Raw genomic sequence first — 15602 nt, 5'->3', positions numbered from 1 at the left:
CCTGCTGTGTCATGTGTCTTCATCTGGGCCTGTGGAGCCTCACCTGTGGGCTGTGGGGTGTGGAGGTAGGGTGGTTTGCAGGAGGAAGTAGAAGGCTGGAATAGTGGGGGAGGGGTAGTTTGGTCCAGATAGTCCCTGCAGGCAAGGGCAGAGGAAGAGCACAGAGGGCCCCACTCAACTCTCATGATGGAAACTGGCAGCTGACTGAACAGCCTCCGGGGCAAAGTTGCCTCCACCTGCTTGCTCCAGATGCCTTCCTGTTGCCATGCCGCGCACACCATATGGACTGCTGTTTTGGTAGTCTACGCACCTGCTCATCCTTCAGGATTCATCCCGAGTGACTCCTCCTCTGAGATGGTTTACCTGCCTCTATGTGTTTACACCCCTCTGCTTCTTCATGGGGGACCTTATTCTGTAATTTTCTGTGTTCCTGCTTGTCTCAAGAGCAGGGATGCGTCTGATTTATCTCTGTAACCCTTGCACTTAAAACAGAAGAAGCTCGCTAAGTATTCAGTATTAAATGCCCCACGATGAGCAGTGTTTATGTGTGGGATGGGGGTGTGGAGTGAGGAGGCTGGGCAATTAGACGAAGCCCAGGTGAGAGCACCAGAAAAATCAAGAACGGTGAGCCTGGGTTTGGCGGCTGAATTCCCTTGAGTGGACTACAACTACCACAAAGCAAAGAAATGGACTACAACTCCCAGAAGGCTGTGCGATCACGTAGGCTGCTAGATGCTTACGTGAAGTTGTGTGCCAATTAGAATCAGCGCGAAATCGCCAGAGATAGTGCGATATTTGGGTTTACCCGAGACGCCCCTGGCGAGGGTGAGGAGTCAAAGGGAGCTGGGAAACTGGGGAGGGAGTAAGGGGTCGGAGACTGGGTCTTCTAGCGGGGCAGGAGGGAGGTCAGGTCGGAAAAGCTTCGCTTGCGACAGTGGTTCTGCGGCTGTGCCTATGTCCTCACTTTCGTGTGTGTGTGTGTGTGTGTGTTCGCGCGCGCGCTCCACCTCGTTTTGCTATCTATCTGTAAAGCTCAGCTTGCACTGTGGGTCAGCATGTAGGGACTGTGGAGCCTGTGGGGACTTCATTTTCCTATATGTGCTCCTGGGCCGGAGCATTAAGGACCTCTTTCCGGCTAGCAGCGGTTCTCAACCTGTGGGTCGCGTCCATCGGAAAACACATATAGCATATCAGATATTTACATTATGATTCATAACAGTAGCAAAATTACAGTTATGAAGTAGCAACGAAAATAATTTTATGGTTGGGGGGGTCACCACAACATGAGGAACTGTATTAAAGGGTCGCGGCATTAGGAAGGTTGAGAACCACTGGAGAGCCTGAAGTGGGGAATTTGTATCTTGCGTTCTCATCCCCTCTTTGCGCTGGTAAGCGATAGTCCAGTGCTGTTTAATCTAGTTTAAATGGGGACCCTGTCAGTTCCCCACACTTAACGTTTGCCTTAAAAAAAAAAAAAAAAAAAAGAATCATGATCCTGCTTCCAAAAAGTAATAGGGACTGCCGAAAGGACACACGACTATCTTTTTTTATAAAAAATATTTTTATTGATTTCAGAGAGGAAGGGAGAGGGAGAGAGAGAGAGAGAGATATCAATGATGAAAGAGACTCATTGATCTGCTGCTTCCTGCAGGCCCCACACTGGGGATCCAGCCCCCAACCAAGGTATATGGCCTAATGGGGAATCCAACTGTGACCTCTTGGTTCATAGTCCATGCTCACCCACTGAGCCATGGGGCCATCTTTTGGTGAAATAGAAAAAGGAGGGCCCTGGGATATTTCTGTTATCTCATAGATCCACCTAAAAGTACTGACTGGCATTTAAAAATTAGAGTGAGGCCAAATTCTGTCAAGAGAAAAACATCATGCTGTTTTTTGAAGTATTGGAGGCCCATGCCAGATAATGGGCAGGAGAGATTCCCATGTTGGAAAAGTGGTGGTGTCTTGGAAACAAGGGTTTTCCACATTTCTCCTTGTGGCTGAGAGTTGGCAGTACTCAGTCTCTTGCTAGTAGCCTGTGCATGTGTTGAGGAGGTTCTCCTAATGAGATTACTGGTGCAGCAAAATCAAGTATTCTGGCCTCTGGTTTGTGAGAACAGTCTTAGAATGCCAAGGTCTTGAGTGCTCCCTGAAGAGTTCCTTGCCTTTCCTTGGGGGAGAGGGTTTAAAGTACCCCTGTGGCCATGAGACTCCTTTTAAAAAAATATAATTTTTATTAATTTCAGCGAGGAAGGGAAAGGGAGAGAGAGAAACATCAATGATAAAGAGAATCATTGATCGGCTGCCTCCTGCACACTCCACACTGGGGATCTATCCCAAAACCCAGACACGTGCCTGACTGGGAATCAAACTGGACCTCCTCGTTCATAAGTCGATGCTCCACCACTGAGCCATGCTGGCCAGGCCATGAGACTACTTTTAATGACTTTGGGTTTGGGGACATGGTGACATTTTAGGGAGCAACAAGTGGTTTATTATTACTGAGGCAGAGTAGAGTATGTTGACTAGTGGGAGATTGGGCTAGAGCAGAAGCCTGGAGCCAATAGTGAGGGGCTTGGACACTAGGCTAAAGGATTCAAGCGCTTAATATATGCTGGATCTCTGCCCACCCACCCCTGAGTTACATTCTGCTTTGGTCCTAGGCCCTAGCACCTCATCATTCCTATCTTGGGCTGGGCTCATACCCTGTCTGGCCCTTTCTTAGCCCTGGTTTGCTCTGGCTCCACACCTGACCTTATTGTGACTGGCAGCTCCCTAAAACCTTTACTTAACTCTGCCATAATGAAACTCATCATAGGAGATTTACACACCATGACCCTGCTACAAACTGAGGCTCTTTACTCTGCCCAGCCCTGTCTTTCTAAAGGACAGAGGAGTTGCCATTTTTCTTTCTGTGGCTTACCTGCGTGGCTTGTTCCCTGGGAGCTTGAGGCTCAGTAATCACAGCCTTCAACCCTGTAACCTCTGCCTGCCAACTCTTTCTGCTGCTTAAGAGTTCCTTATGAGTACTCAGAGCCCAGGGAAATGAGGCGCTGTCTACAGCTACCTTGGCTATGCAGATAGGTGGTTCTAACAGGAACTGGACAGAGAGTAACAGGCTTACTAGTTTGTGATCTGATCTTTTGTGAGTATAAACAAAGAACTCCTGCCAGTTGTCATCCTCCATGGGATTATCAGATTGAATTGATTTGACCTTGCTTTCAAATAAATGTGGGTTAAATTATCCACTTTCTATTCCTCAAATATAATTCTCCCTGACCCCCACTTTTTCTAGAAAGGTAGATAAGTTTGGGTCCTTAGCAAAGATGGCTCCAGAGGCCTAGTAGTAAATCTTGGGCTGTCCCACCTACTGCGGGACATAGTAGAAATCACCAACATGGATTCCTGCCCTAAGTTTCACTGATTGCTTTCAGTAACCCGTTCTTTAGGGATATCAACTTGATGTGGTGGAGGTTCAGGGGCTGCAGAGATGAAATTCACCTTCTGGTTTTGCAGGAATTTTTCTGTCCTAGCACCAGTTGGCTAGGGTAGGACAGGATCAAGATTTGAGATCTGGTAGGTAGGTTTCCCTAGAGCAGCGGTTCTCAACCTGTGGTTCCGACCATCGGAAAACACATATAGCATATCAGATATTTACATTACGATTCATAACAGTAGCAAAATTACACTTATGAAGTAGCAACGAAAATAATTTTATGGTTGGGGGTCACCACAACATGCAGAACTGTATTAAAGGGTCGCAGCATTAGGAAGGTTGAGAACCACTGCCCTGGAGAGTCAGACATGTGCTTCCATCACCTACTGTGGGTGCTGATCAGCCTATTGATTAGTTCTGGGAAAAAGCTGGACAGTAGGCCCTCTAGACCAGGGGTCCTCAAACTTTTTAAACAGGGGGCCAGTTCACTGTCCCTCAGACCGTTGGAGGGCCGGACTATAGTTTAAAAAAAAAACTGTGAACAAATTCCTATGCACACTGCACATATCTTATTTTGAAGTAAAAAAACAAAACGGGAACAAATACAATATTTGTATTTGCATGTGGCCTGCAGGCCGTAGTTTGAGGACCTCTGCTCTAGACCTTGCCAGTTGCTAACAGGGCTCTCCAGGCCCTGGAGTAGACTCAGTTTTGCTCTGAGCAAGCAGGGCTTTGATTGAGGCCCTGGTGTCGAGCAAAGATTGAGATCATTGGCAAATGGCACTTTGGGGGAGTCTTACTGAAGGGAGCTGGCCTGTGTTTAACCCCTGTTGAGGAGGGTGTGGGCCTCTGGGAGACCCTTACAGGTAGGAGTGGGATAATGAACCCAAATGTGATCCTTAGCTCATGAGGCTGTGTGCCAGACTCTTGAAAGCAAATACTGGGCAAGAGGCCCTAGTGAGCCAAGGGGCCTGTGGTGTGAAGAGGAGGACCCTATGGGTACACAGTCACAGAGGTAGCCATTGGGCAACTTATAGGCACTTCCTCTTCAGAGTCTACGTTAGTGTCTCTTCCCCTGCTGATTCTGCCCATTTGAGGACCCTCTAGTACAGAGAGCCATTGCCACTGTCTTTCCTGCATTGACTCAAAGTTTTCTGCTGGAAGAAGCTTCAAAGATCACCTGGTCCTATCTCTGCATCTTCAGATGAAGAGACAGGTCCGGGGAGGGAAGTACCCTGGCCAAGGTTACACACCAGGTCATGAGCACAATCATGGACAGGGCCCAGGGCTCCTGATTCACTGGCCAAGTTTCTGTTCTCTCTCCCACCCTGTTTCAGAGGGTGCAGTTTATTATTCATTCAGCAGATGTTTAGGACCTACCAGGAGGCTGGTGGTTGGTGATTATACCTGGGCACACATTCAGGGGACTTGCTGGTGGCAGTGGTAGTGGTGGGAAGTGGAGAGGGAGAGGCAAGGAAACTGATGAACAAATTTAATCAATGATTATTAAAAAAAAGTGCATCCCAGAGAAGGACCCATTTTAAATGATGTCAGATGTAATTCCTCTCTTCTAAATTCATCTATAGATTCCCTGAAGACAGCATCTGTCTTCCACAGTTCCTTTGCCCAGTGCTAGATGTAATTGGTCCTTAGAGATTGTTGCTGATGGAATATGTCTTGCTGTCCCAGTCTTCAGAGTATAGGTTTTAGTGTGTCCAAGTTATCATGGGTATTCACGTCCAGCAACATCTGAGGGATAGAGGAATAAACCAATCAGCTGGTCTCACAGGGTGACCTACATCCCTTTATGCTTGTCTCTTCCTAGGCTTGGATTTGTAGAGTGGTGCCCAGTCTGATCTACAGGGACAGGGACAGAGGCAAATCTCTTAGCTCCCTGAAGCCCTCTGGTCCCCTTGTTGCTGAAGGTTCCACCTCACAGGCATTCTGCCACTCCCTTCAGTCAATCAGCCTGGCCCACTACAGTAGCTCCTTACCCTGCCCCTCCAATCTCACCAACACCAGCACCATCTTTCTAAAATGGAAACTCACCCTTGACCTGACTTTACAGCCTTACCTCCCCACGCCCATTACACTTTAGCCTCACTACTAAGCTGCTCCCTGTTCACCAAGCCTGCCACCTTTCTTTACGCCTTTCCATCTTTGTAAGATTGCTCCACTATCAGTAACTTGCACGGTTATTTCCCTCTCTCTGGAAAACTTACTTGTCTTTTAGGACTCAACTTGAATGTTAATTTTTCCTCAGACAGTTACTACTGGCAGCCATAGTTCCTGGTATTGACCTTCCTCACAGTGCTGGCCACATTACATTGTAATTGACCTATGTGTGGTGAGGGTGTCTGGCCTTCTTATCAAACTGTGCTCCCAGAAGCTGGGACTGCTGATCCCTCAGGAACCCCAGCAGCTGGGAGGTCTAACAGGGTGCTCAATACATTTTGGTTGAATGTATAAATGAAGTGGGCACCCCTTGTTCTGCTTTTAGATTCCAAATCCTGACAGCTTTATGGAGCCCAGTTCTGGCAGGCTCCCAGGACTCGAAGCCACCAGACCCCACATGGAACCAAGGGCCTCATGTCCAGCCGCTGCGCCCTCGGTAGAGAGGCAGTTCCGTGTCCTTGTGGGTGTCACTGGGAGTGTGGCGGCCCTGAAGTTACCTCTCCTGGTGTCACAGCTTTTGGACATTCCTGGTGTGAGTATCCTTACTAGACAAGCATGGCGACCTCTGACGTTAGAGAGTTGCTGGTCCTGTAGCCAGCCCACTTTTGTGCAGTGCACAGGGTTTTCTTTTTCTTAATTATGGTGTTTGCGGCTGTCTGTGTACATTGGTGTGAGGGGAACGCAGGACACAGAGACCAAATTTGCCAGTTTAACCAGGAGCTGGATTAGATAGTTTGGACAGAGCTTAAGGGAAGACTGGGAAAGGAACACTGATAAATGGAGGCATTGAGTTTCCATATGTTGACCCTGAGATTCCCTAAGGTCCTGGTGTGGGAGGAGGGCTAGCTGGAGAAATGGCAGCAAATTCTCTGTGTTCCCTTCTGCTTTGGGCTCCCTGCCCCTGCTTTCACTCTGTCTTCTACACTGTGGTTCTGTTCTCCCTCCTTAGACACCATGGCTGTCCTATTAGTCCAAGTGCATTGTTCACAGCTCTGGTTTAAATTTTGCTCCTTCAAGTGTTCATCAATGCCCAGGGGCCACTGCATTGTGTTCAGTGTGAGGGGTTTAATCCCCAGCCATTGGCCAGACCATCTCAACTTTAATCAGTTTAATATATTGGGGTTCTGGGGTAGGGTAGAGTCTTCTGTGGGAAAAGTTCTACGCTTTAAACAGTGTGAAAGCCAGCAGGTAACCCATTTCCTCATCTGGTATCCAAGTGCCTTCATTGATCTCCCACTGCCCCACACTCCATTCTGAAGGCCTTTGCTTTGGCCATTCCCTGCCAGGCTGCACTGCCCTCTCTGTCTTTCCAAATTCTGCACAAAAAATTCATGTAGAACCTTCCTGGCCTGCCTCAGCCCATGTGATTTTGCTCCGTTGCAAAACTCATTTAATGTATTAAAGTGGTAAGAACATTTTATTCAGAAAAGTTATGGCAGAAAAAGTTATTCAGAAAAGTTAAGCCCAGTATAGAACTGGGCTTAATTCTAAATACAACAAGGAAAAGTGGGGATTATAGCCAAGGAGCACTGTGGGAGCCAGTGGATGGAAAAATTGCTAAGAGGAAACATTCTGACTAAACTGTCCCAACAGGATTCTTGCTGAAAGCAGGCAGGGTGATCAGACATCATCTGGATGAGAAGCCTGATGAGATCCAGGATAGTCAGATATCGAGGGGGGCGGGGGTGGGCTTCTGGAGAAACCAACTTATCAGCAGGATAAGGTCTTGAGGACAAGGTTCAAAGACAGGCCAAGTCAAAAAAGTAGCTCACTACAGTTTGGTCAAGGAGAGAATCTTGATTAAGATGGGGAACCATCAACTGCCTTTGACACTGCTTGTGTTGTTGGAGACTAGTTTTGTGGAGTGGTGTTAAGCCACTGGGGCTTGGGTGATGCTTTTCCTTGATTGTTATCTGCACAGCTCCTGATGCAGGATGGCACAGGTGGGTGTACCCGGTGTGTCCAGCAGGGTGCAGTGCTCATCAGCAGATGAACATGTTGAGATTCCAGGCAGGGGCTGGGAAATCTTTCACTAAACTTCTACCCAGAAAATCAGCCCCTCATCTCACACCCCCACCCCCACCTCCCAGGCCAGGAGAAGCAGTAAAGCAGGCAGCCATGGATGCCAGCTAGGCCAGATAGGGAAAGAGAGGAGAGTCTTGTGGCTATTCCGAGGCTGGCACTGGTGCTGCTGGGGCAGGGCTACCTGGAGCCTGCCACCCTCATGTGCCCTAAACTGTTGGTAGGAGCTGGCCAGCAGAGCCCTGAGGGTGGGAGGCCTGGAAGGGATTGCAGTAGCAGCAGCCTCTGCCATTGCCCCCCTAGGGAGGGAGGAAGACATGTAGTTTCCCTTTCCCATAGCCCCAGAGCAAGTACATTTCCACACTGGCTGGTGGCAGGGAGTCCTAGCCCAGGAAACAGATGGGCAGCTTCCATGCATCCTGCCATTCCACGCAGCCAGCATTTATAGGGGTATGAAGAAAGGGTTGCCTGGCGCAGGAAGGTTCTCCAGCCCACTCCAGGCTTTTTAGCCTGGTCTGCTGAGGGACAGGCTGTATCTGGAACAGGACTCAGTTTTCCCTCTCTGGCTGGAGTTGAAGCCAGAAGATGGGTAGCCAGAAAGTCACTGACCTGGGAAGAAGGATGTCCTGACTTAGCCTCATGGAGCCTGTGTTTTTTGGTTTAAAATTAGGATGCCTACTCTCACCCATCCCTTTGGGCTTGTCAAGGCTCAGAAAGGGGGACACAGATGGAACAGTTTGTCATCTTGTGCCAAAAGCTAGGCACAGCTCCTGGCACATGAAAGCACTTAACAATGTTTGTTTCCTGTCCTTCACTCTCTTTCCCCTTACTGTTATGTCCTTTGGGCCAGCCATATGGGAAGAATCATGGGATCCACAATCCATCTGTTCAAGTAGAGGGCCCACATCCATGTCACCTTTGGCTCTCTCATCCTGCAGGTAGACAGCTCCTCAAAGAGCCTGGGTTTGCTTGGTGGGGCCCTTGTGAGGTGTTGGTAACTAAGTGGGATCCCTGGCTTGCCTTGTGTTGACCCTGAGGTAGCACTTCTCCACATTCTCTGATGGCACTGATCTCCCCATTTCTGCATCACCCCCGAGGAGCTATCTTTGTCCCTTGAAGCAGTCCTTCTCTGCTCTTTGTCTAAGTCATGGGTTCACGTGCCAAGGCACCCTTAGGTATACCTAGATTCTGACTAGCAAACAAGAAGCTGGGGTGTGGCTGCAGGGAGTTGAGTGATTCCGCAGATGTGGCTCATAACTACTCCTGATTCACCTGTGTCCAGTCATCCCAGCAGAGCCACTGACATAGAGCCAGACCAGGGAAATTGTGAGGGCATGAGGGAGAGGAATGGATTTGGCCTCAAGACTCATAGACCAACTGTCAGGGAAGGGTGGCCACCAACAAAGTAGACTTGGAGTCTTTATGTGAGGTGGGGGGAGTTGGACAACAGGGGCCAGCCTTACCTCAAGAGAGGTAGCTGAACCCGGCTGGTGTAGCTCAGTGGTTGAGTGTCGACCTATGAGTCAGAAGATCAGGGTTCGATTCCTGGTCAGGGCACATGCTCGGGTTTCAGGCTCCATCCCCAGTGCGGGGTGTGCAGGAAGCAGCTGATCAATGATTCTCTCTCATCATTGATGTTTCTCTCTCTCCCTTCCTCTCTGAAATCAATAAACATATATATTAAAAAAATAAAAAGAGAGGCAGCTGAGTGTAGAGGATTTCTCACTCTGGGACCCTGGGCAAATTAGTTCTTTATTGCCTCAGTTCCCCTTCCCTTCCCTTCCCTTCCCTTCCCTTCCCTTCCCTCCCCTCCCCTCCCCTCCCCTCCCTCCCTTCCCCTCCCCTCCCTTCCTCTCCCCTCCCCTCCCCTCCTCTTCCCCTCCCCTCCCCTCCCCTCCTCTTCCCTTCCTCACCTGAGGATATTCTGTTCATGGCTTTTCAGAGAGAGAATAGAAGGGAGGCAGGAAGGGAGGAGGGGGGAGAGAGAGGTGAGAGAGACACATTGATTGGTTACCTCCCACATGCGCCCAGGTTAGGGTGTGGAGTGAACCTGCAACCCAGATATAAGCCCTTGGTCAGGAATCGAACTCCCGACCCTTTGGTGCGCAGGCCGATGCTCTAATCATTTAGCACACTAGCCAGGGCTAGCCTCAGATTTCTTATTCATGCACTGAAGAGAAGCTACTCAAATGACCCATCTACAAGACCTCTTTGGCACTAGTGATAGAAGATTCTAGATGTGAGAGCACAAAGGACTAGGGCCCAAAAGCATCTTGAGAGAAGGTCTTGGGGGGAAGGAGCTTCAGGATTTTTTGCAGTTCATAATTGTCATGTAATGGGGTGGCAGTTAGTGTGAGTTATCAGTCAGTTTCTGCCCTTTGGTTGGCATCCTTCTCACTTGGGAGGAGAAAGCAGATACCTCTAGCTTTGCTAGGGCAAGCATCAGCAGGGCTGAGAGCCAAAAGGGGATTTCTATTTTTATTATTATTAAAAAATATTTTTATTGATTTCAGAGAGGAAGGGAGAAGAGAAAGAGAGATAGAAATATCAATGATGAGAGAGAATATTGATTGGCTGCCTCTTGCATGCCCTCTACGAGGGATAGAGTCTGAAACCAGGACATGTGACCTCTTGGTTCATAGGTCTACTTTCAACCACTGAGCCATGCCCGGCCAGGCTGGAAGGAGATTTCTAAAGGTAGAGGAAATCTCCCACTCAGGGAGCTGGCAGGCTCTGAGCTTAGAGAAGGATACATTTCTAGAATGCCCATCAGGACATTCAGAGTCATCAAGGGGGAGGGAAAGAGTGCTCTGCTCATGTAGTATGAAATAAATTCTGCTTTTCTGGAGGACTATTTGGCTATATCTAGAGAAATCACAAATGTTGACAGCCCTTGATTCACCTATAGGTCTGAACCCTGTGGGGTATATTTATAAATATCCATTTGTATAAGGAAATTGATTATAACATTTTTTATAATTTCAAAACAACAATGAAACAGGAAACAAATTGTCCAACTATAGAGAGGTGTGGTGCAATTATGGTCCAGCCTCTCAATGGACTCCTTGGTGATGGTTTAGAAGCATGAATGGATGGATCTCTGTGTGCTGTTGTGGGACAATCCTTAAGATATACATGAATGAGCAAGGTACAGTACTTAGCAAACAATGGCCCCAGGCCAAATCCGGTTTTGTGGCCTGTTTTTTATTTTTCTTTACATTTTAAAAAATTGATTTCAGAGAGGAAGGGAGAGGGAGAGACAGAAACATCAATGACGAGAGAGAATCATTGATCACTGCCTCTTGCACGCCCCCTACTGGGGATCAAGCCCGCACCCTGGGCATGTGCCTGACTGGGAATTGAACCATGACCTCTTGGTTCATGGGTCATTTTTGTATGGCCTGTGAGCTAAGAATGATTTTCACATATTTAAATGGTTAGAAAAATCAAAAGGAGACTATTTTGTGTCACACAAAAGTATAGGAAATTCAGATTTAAGGGTCCATAATGTTTTATTGAAACACAGCCACATGTACTCATTTATGTTTTGCCAATGGCTGCAGTCTTACTGCTACAGAGTTGAGTAGTTGTGACAAAGTTTAAAGTAGTATTTGGCCCTGCCTGGCTGGTTTGGCTCAGTGGTTGAGCATCTACCCTTTGTGTATATTTATTTTATTTTTAAAGTCAGTTGGGGATTTCAGTTTGGATATTATGGAACATTCTTTGTAACTTTATGCTTTTTTTTTGCTTTTTTTTTTTTTTAATGTTCCAAAGCAGGAGAAACAAGGCCTGGTTTGAGGTATTTCTTACCAGGCAGGGGTACCTGCCTGTCCTGTGGTCCTGCTGTGGAAACTGGTCCATTCAACTTTAGTGCTCCAAGTTATTTGGGCCTCTGCTGGCTTGGCTGGCCCCTTCCTTGCTGGCCTGCTCCTTTAGGAAGTGAACTCTGCAGGCTGCTGGTCAAAGGCAGTCAGGCCTGGCTGCGGGGTCCTGACCCCAGTGGCCTTCCTTGATACCCCAGAACAATATCCCCATGGAGAGCCTGTGCAGTCTGTCTCTCTGGTTTCATATTTGAGAGTTTTCTCTTGTTGGGGAAGGGCACAGAGGGATTGGCAGCTTGGTCCTGCTTGAGTGACGAGAAGGGCTGGTGCAACCAGAACACCAGCTCCCCCAGGAGGCCCCTTTGGAGGCAGAGCCTGGTGGGATATGGCAAGGGTCACAAGAGGGCTGGGGTGGCACAATGGGCTGGATTGGCCACTGGAGACCATGTGGTCCAAATGGCTCATGGCTCAGAAAGGAAAACTGGGTTTAGAGGAGAAGGGGGATTTGCTTGAGATCCTCCAGCTAGTAGGTTGGCAGAACTGGTGAGTGAACATGAGCAGCTCAGATCTGGAGCTGGGACATTCTCTGCTCAAGCTAACCACATTTGTGAGGATGAGAATCTCCAGGAACTGTGGACTCTTGCCTGGTCTGCCTTGCTTTATGGTCAGGGGTTATATATACCCACCTACCTATTAAACTGAGCCCTTACTGAGGGCAGAGGTTGTATCTTACTAGCTCTGGCCCCTGTGTTACATAGTAGGCTTGGTAAATGTTTGCCAGTTGAGACATAATTATGAGCGATTGGAACACCCAATGAGTCAACCAGAAACCCTTTGGGATTTGTTAACAGTGCTACCTCCTCTGCAGCTTCCCACACCATGTGCTGTCTACCCTGGACACCAAGACTCCTTTTTCCTGGAGTATATCTGCCACCCCCATGCTTAGGTTTATGTCAGCTTCTTGGCTGGCCCCCAGGCCCTGGGCACTGCCAGTGTCAACACTGGTCAGCCTTTGCTATGTGTGCCAACCCAGAGGTCTGATCCACCAAAGTACAGGGCTCCTTGCCTTGTGGCAGGTTAAGCCATGGCTGGTGCTTCCTCTTTAGAATCCTCATCAGTCTGTGGAGCTATTATCACATACCCTACAAGAAACACTTTGTCTTTTCCAGCCACTCAGCTGGGTGGCTTTTCTTTGCTTCTATATACCAGAGCAGTGCTATCTAATATGGCAGCTACTGGCCATATTCAAATTCAAATTCAAATTATTAAAATTAAATGAACCCCAAATTCAGTTCTGTAGTAACACCAGCCATACCTCAGGTGTTCAGTAGCCAAATGTGGCTGTGGCTGCCATACTAGGCAACACTGATATGACACATTTCCATCACTGCGTAGAGTAGGTGATTTTGCCTTCCAGGGGACAGTGGACAATGTCTGGAGACATTTCTGGTTGTCATAACTTGGGGAGGGCGTGCTATTAGCTCATGGTTATAGTGGGTAGAGACCAGAGATTATACTGGAGGTAGAAATTCAAGCCATGGAGTTTGTCTCATCCCATGGCTGTGGAAGTACAGGTCTCTCAATCTGCTCCAGAAGTAATGTGGGCCAGACAATGGGCCTAAAGTAGAAAAGAAGGTATCACCCCAAATCTGTTTTCATTTCCCTTCCCTGACTCCAGGAACCCCAGCTGGGATTGTTGATGTCTCTTCAGCAGAGAAAAGGAAATCAGACTTGCCAACTGGTTTCAGAAGGAAATCACTATGAATACTGGGCAAAATACAGACAGGAAGCTCATATAAGGGTGTGGCCAGGCATTGGTCACATCACACAAAGAGGTTCAGGTTAAAAACATTAGATATAAAAACTGTTCACAGTGGTCTTGCCAGGAGACTGTGCACAGAATTGCCTTTCAGGAGCTCTGTAGTATGTGGGCGATTGTTTTAATGCCTAGCCCTGATTCTACCAGGTCCTAGGAGTGTGTAAGAGAAAGCTAAGGAGGGTTCCTGCCCTCAGGAGTTGTTTTTGCCCTGCCAGGACTCCTTGGCATTTGCTGGGAGAAAGGTCAGGTTGAATGAGTCAATAGTCTGAGTAATTTAATATCTAGAAGGTAACACAGCTTGCTTTTTATTTTCTTCAAATTGTGCAAACTTGGCTCCCAGACCTTTTGACAAAGTGAATGAAAATGAAAGAACAAAGCCCATAGGGCTGATGAATCAGGTCAAGTGACATCTCTTTAAAACCAGAAAAACTGGCCTGGGCCTGCTGGACAGCACTGGGGTCAGGGTCACTTCCAAGGAGAGGTGGCTACTTCAGTAGGGTCAGGGTAGGAGCACTGGAAAGGATGGACCCATCACATACTTTCCACATTACTCTTTAGGTAACGACAGTGACCCCAGGAAACTCCCTAACAACTGTGTGCCCTGGGAAGGTAGCCAGAGAGGGATCAACTGAGAGACTGGGGGAGGAGCTTAGAGGGAAGATCTCAAGCAGGGGCTAATCCCCAGGGTGGGAGCCCTACCTGGCACCCTCTAGGGGCCAAGGACAGGCCCTGAGGCCCTGAAGGTGATGTAGAAGGAAAGAAAGGGTAGAGCTGAGAGAGAGGAGGGAGCCCCTAAACACAGCCATTACCAAACGGAATGCTTCTGAAGGCTGGGCCCAGGCACAGTCTTCACTTGAAGACCTGGCAGGCAGTTTGGGAGTTGGGGAGAGTAGGGGAACTAGATGTTCAGGATGAAGCTTTCTAATTTCAGGATAGAAGAGGATGAACTGGGACATTCTTTTTTATTTTTTATTTTTATTTTATTGACTTTTTACAGAGAGGAAGGGAGGGGGATAGAGAGTTAGAAACATCGATGAGAGAGAAACATCGATCAGCTGCCTCTTGCACACCCCCTACTGGGGATGTGCCCGCAACCAAGGTACATGCCCTTGACCAGAATCAAACCTGGGACCCTTGAGTCTGCAGGCCAACACTCTATCCACTGAGCCAAACCGGTTAGGGCTGAACTGGGACATTCTTAAGTGGCAAATTGTTCAAGATGGTTGGGAAGCTCTTAGAAATGAGAAAGTGGTACCCATGAGGAAAAGAAGGCAGTGACTAGAAACTGATATAAGTACCTAGAAAGCCCTCTGTTGACAGAGATTGGAAAACAGATGGAGTGCTCACTTCAGCAGCACATACTATATTTTTCCTGTGTATAAGATGCTATTTTTTTATAAAGTCATTAGACTGAAAGTCGAGGGGCATCTTATACACGGAAGTCACCCGAGGAGGGAGCCACAGGGGTTCGTGGCTGCCCATACCTTGTCAAATAGGCTTCCTCCAATCCTGAGCCTTATTGTTACTGACATCAGCTGATGCTGTAATTGGAAGTGGAGGTGAAGAGTGTGCAGATGCAACAGAGACCAGAGCGTTCTGAGCCCATAAAGATGTCAAAAAATAAAAAGATAAATACCAGTAAGTGATTGTCTTACTCTGCAAAATTCAAACTGAATGTAATCAGCTATGAAAAAGAACATGGAAATAGAGCTGCAGAGAGACAATTTGGACCTCCTCCCACTGAGTGTCTGATCAGACAGTGGAGAAAACAGGAAGAACAACTCCTTAAGATGCCAAAAAAGAGAAGGCCTTAAGAGGAAAACCAGCAAAATGGGCAAACTTGGAGCAGAGGCTTAAGACTTGGATTATAGAACAGTGCCAGAGTGGCTTATGTGTATCAACCAAGCTTATTCAATGTCAGGCAAGAATGTTTGCAAGCAAAATGAACGTTGTTGATTTTATAGGAAAGGCAAAATTGTGCTTCAGTTTCATGAGGAGAGAAGGGTTGGCCATGAGAACACGAACAAAGTTAGCTCAGAAAATGCCACCAGTTTATGAGGATGATCTCACATATATAGACAGTGACTCATAAGACAGCAGTGATACAATAGAAGTTGAAGAAATTTATATGTCTGGAACTAATAGTGATGAAGAAGAGAGCAGTGATGCAACAGAGGTTGGATAAAGTGATATGCTGCATAATATCATAGTACTGGTATGTAAACATTACCTACTGTAATTACTAAATAAAAATGTGTTCTGTTTTATGTTTAAAATACTAATTTCTTAATTTTGGGTAGGAAAAGTGGGGGGCATCTTGTAGTTGGGGGCA

The 15602-nt window shown here is 47.6% G+C and overlaps 1 protein-coding gene across 4 annotated transcripts in view; it reads left to right on the top strand.

Moving 5' to 3' along the window:
* PPCDC (phosphopantothenoylcysteine decarboxylase) overlaps positions 1–15602 on the top strand; it is a 34648-nt gene that overhangs the window by 7650 nt on the left and 11396 nt on the right. For 2 of the 4 annotated variants that reach the window (XM_070430105.1, XM_070430097.1), the window contains exons 1-2: positions 727–825; positions 5934–6140. In XM_070430105.1, the coding sequence (XP_070286206.1) occupies positions 5955–6140 (186 nt within the window). In that variant the 5' untranslated portion in view covers positions 727–825; positions 5934–5954. Of the gene's footprint in view, positions 1–726; positions 826–5933; positions 6141–15602 lie in introns of those variants that run through there. The other 2 variants (XM_070430101.1, XM_070430111.1) reach the window with 2 other exon arrangements.

The sequence above is a fragment of the Myotis yumanensis genome, unplaced genomic scaffold (genome assembly GCF_028538775.1).
Source record: "Myotis yumanensis isolate MYYU_CA2020_CCGP unplaced genomic scaffold, mMyoYum1.0.hap1 SCAF_1, whole genome shotgun sequence".
Classification (NCBI taxonomy): domain Eukaryota; kingdom Metazoa; phylum Chordata; class Mammalia; order Chiroptera; family Vespertilionidae; genus Myotis; species Myotis yumanensis.
The sequence above is the reverse complement of the archived record's forward strand: the minus strand, read 5'-3'. Positions and strand labels throughout refer to the sequence as shown.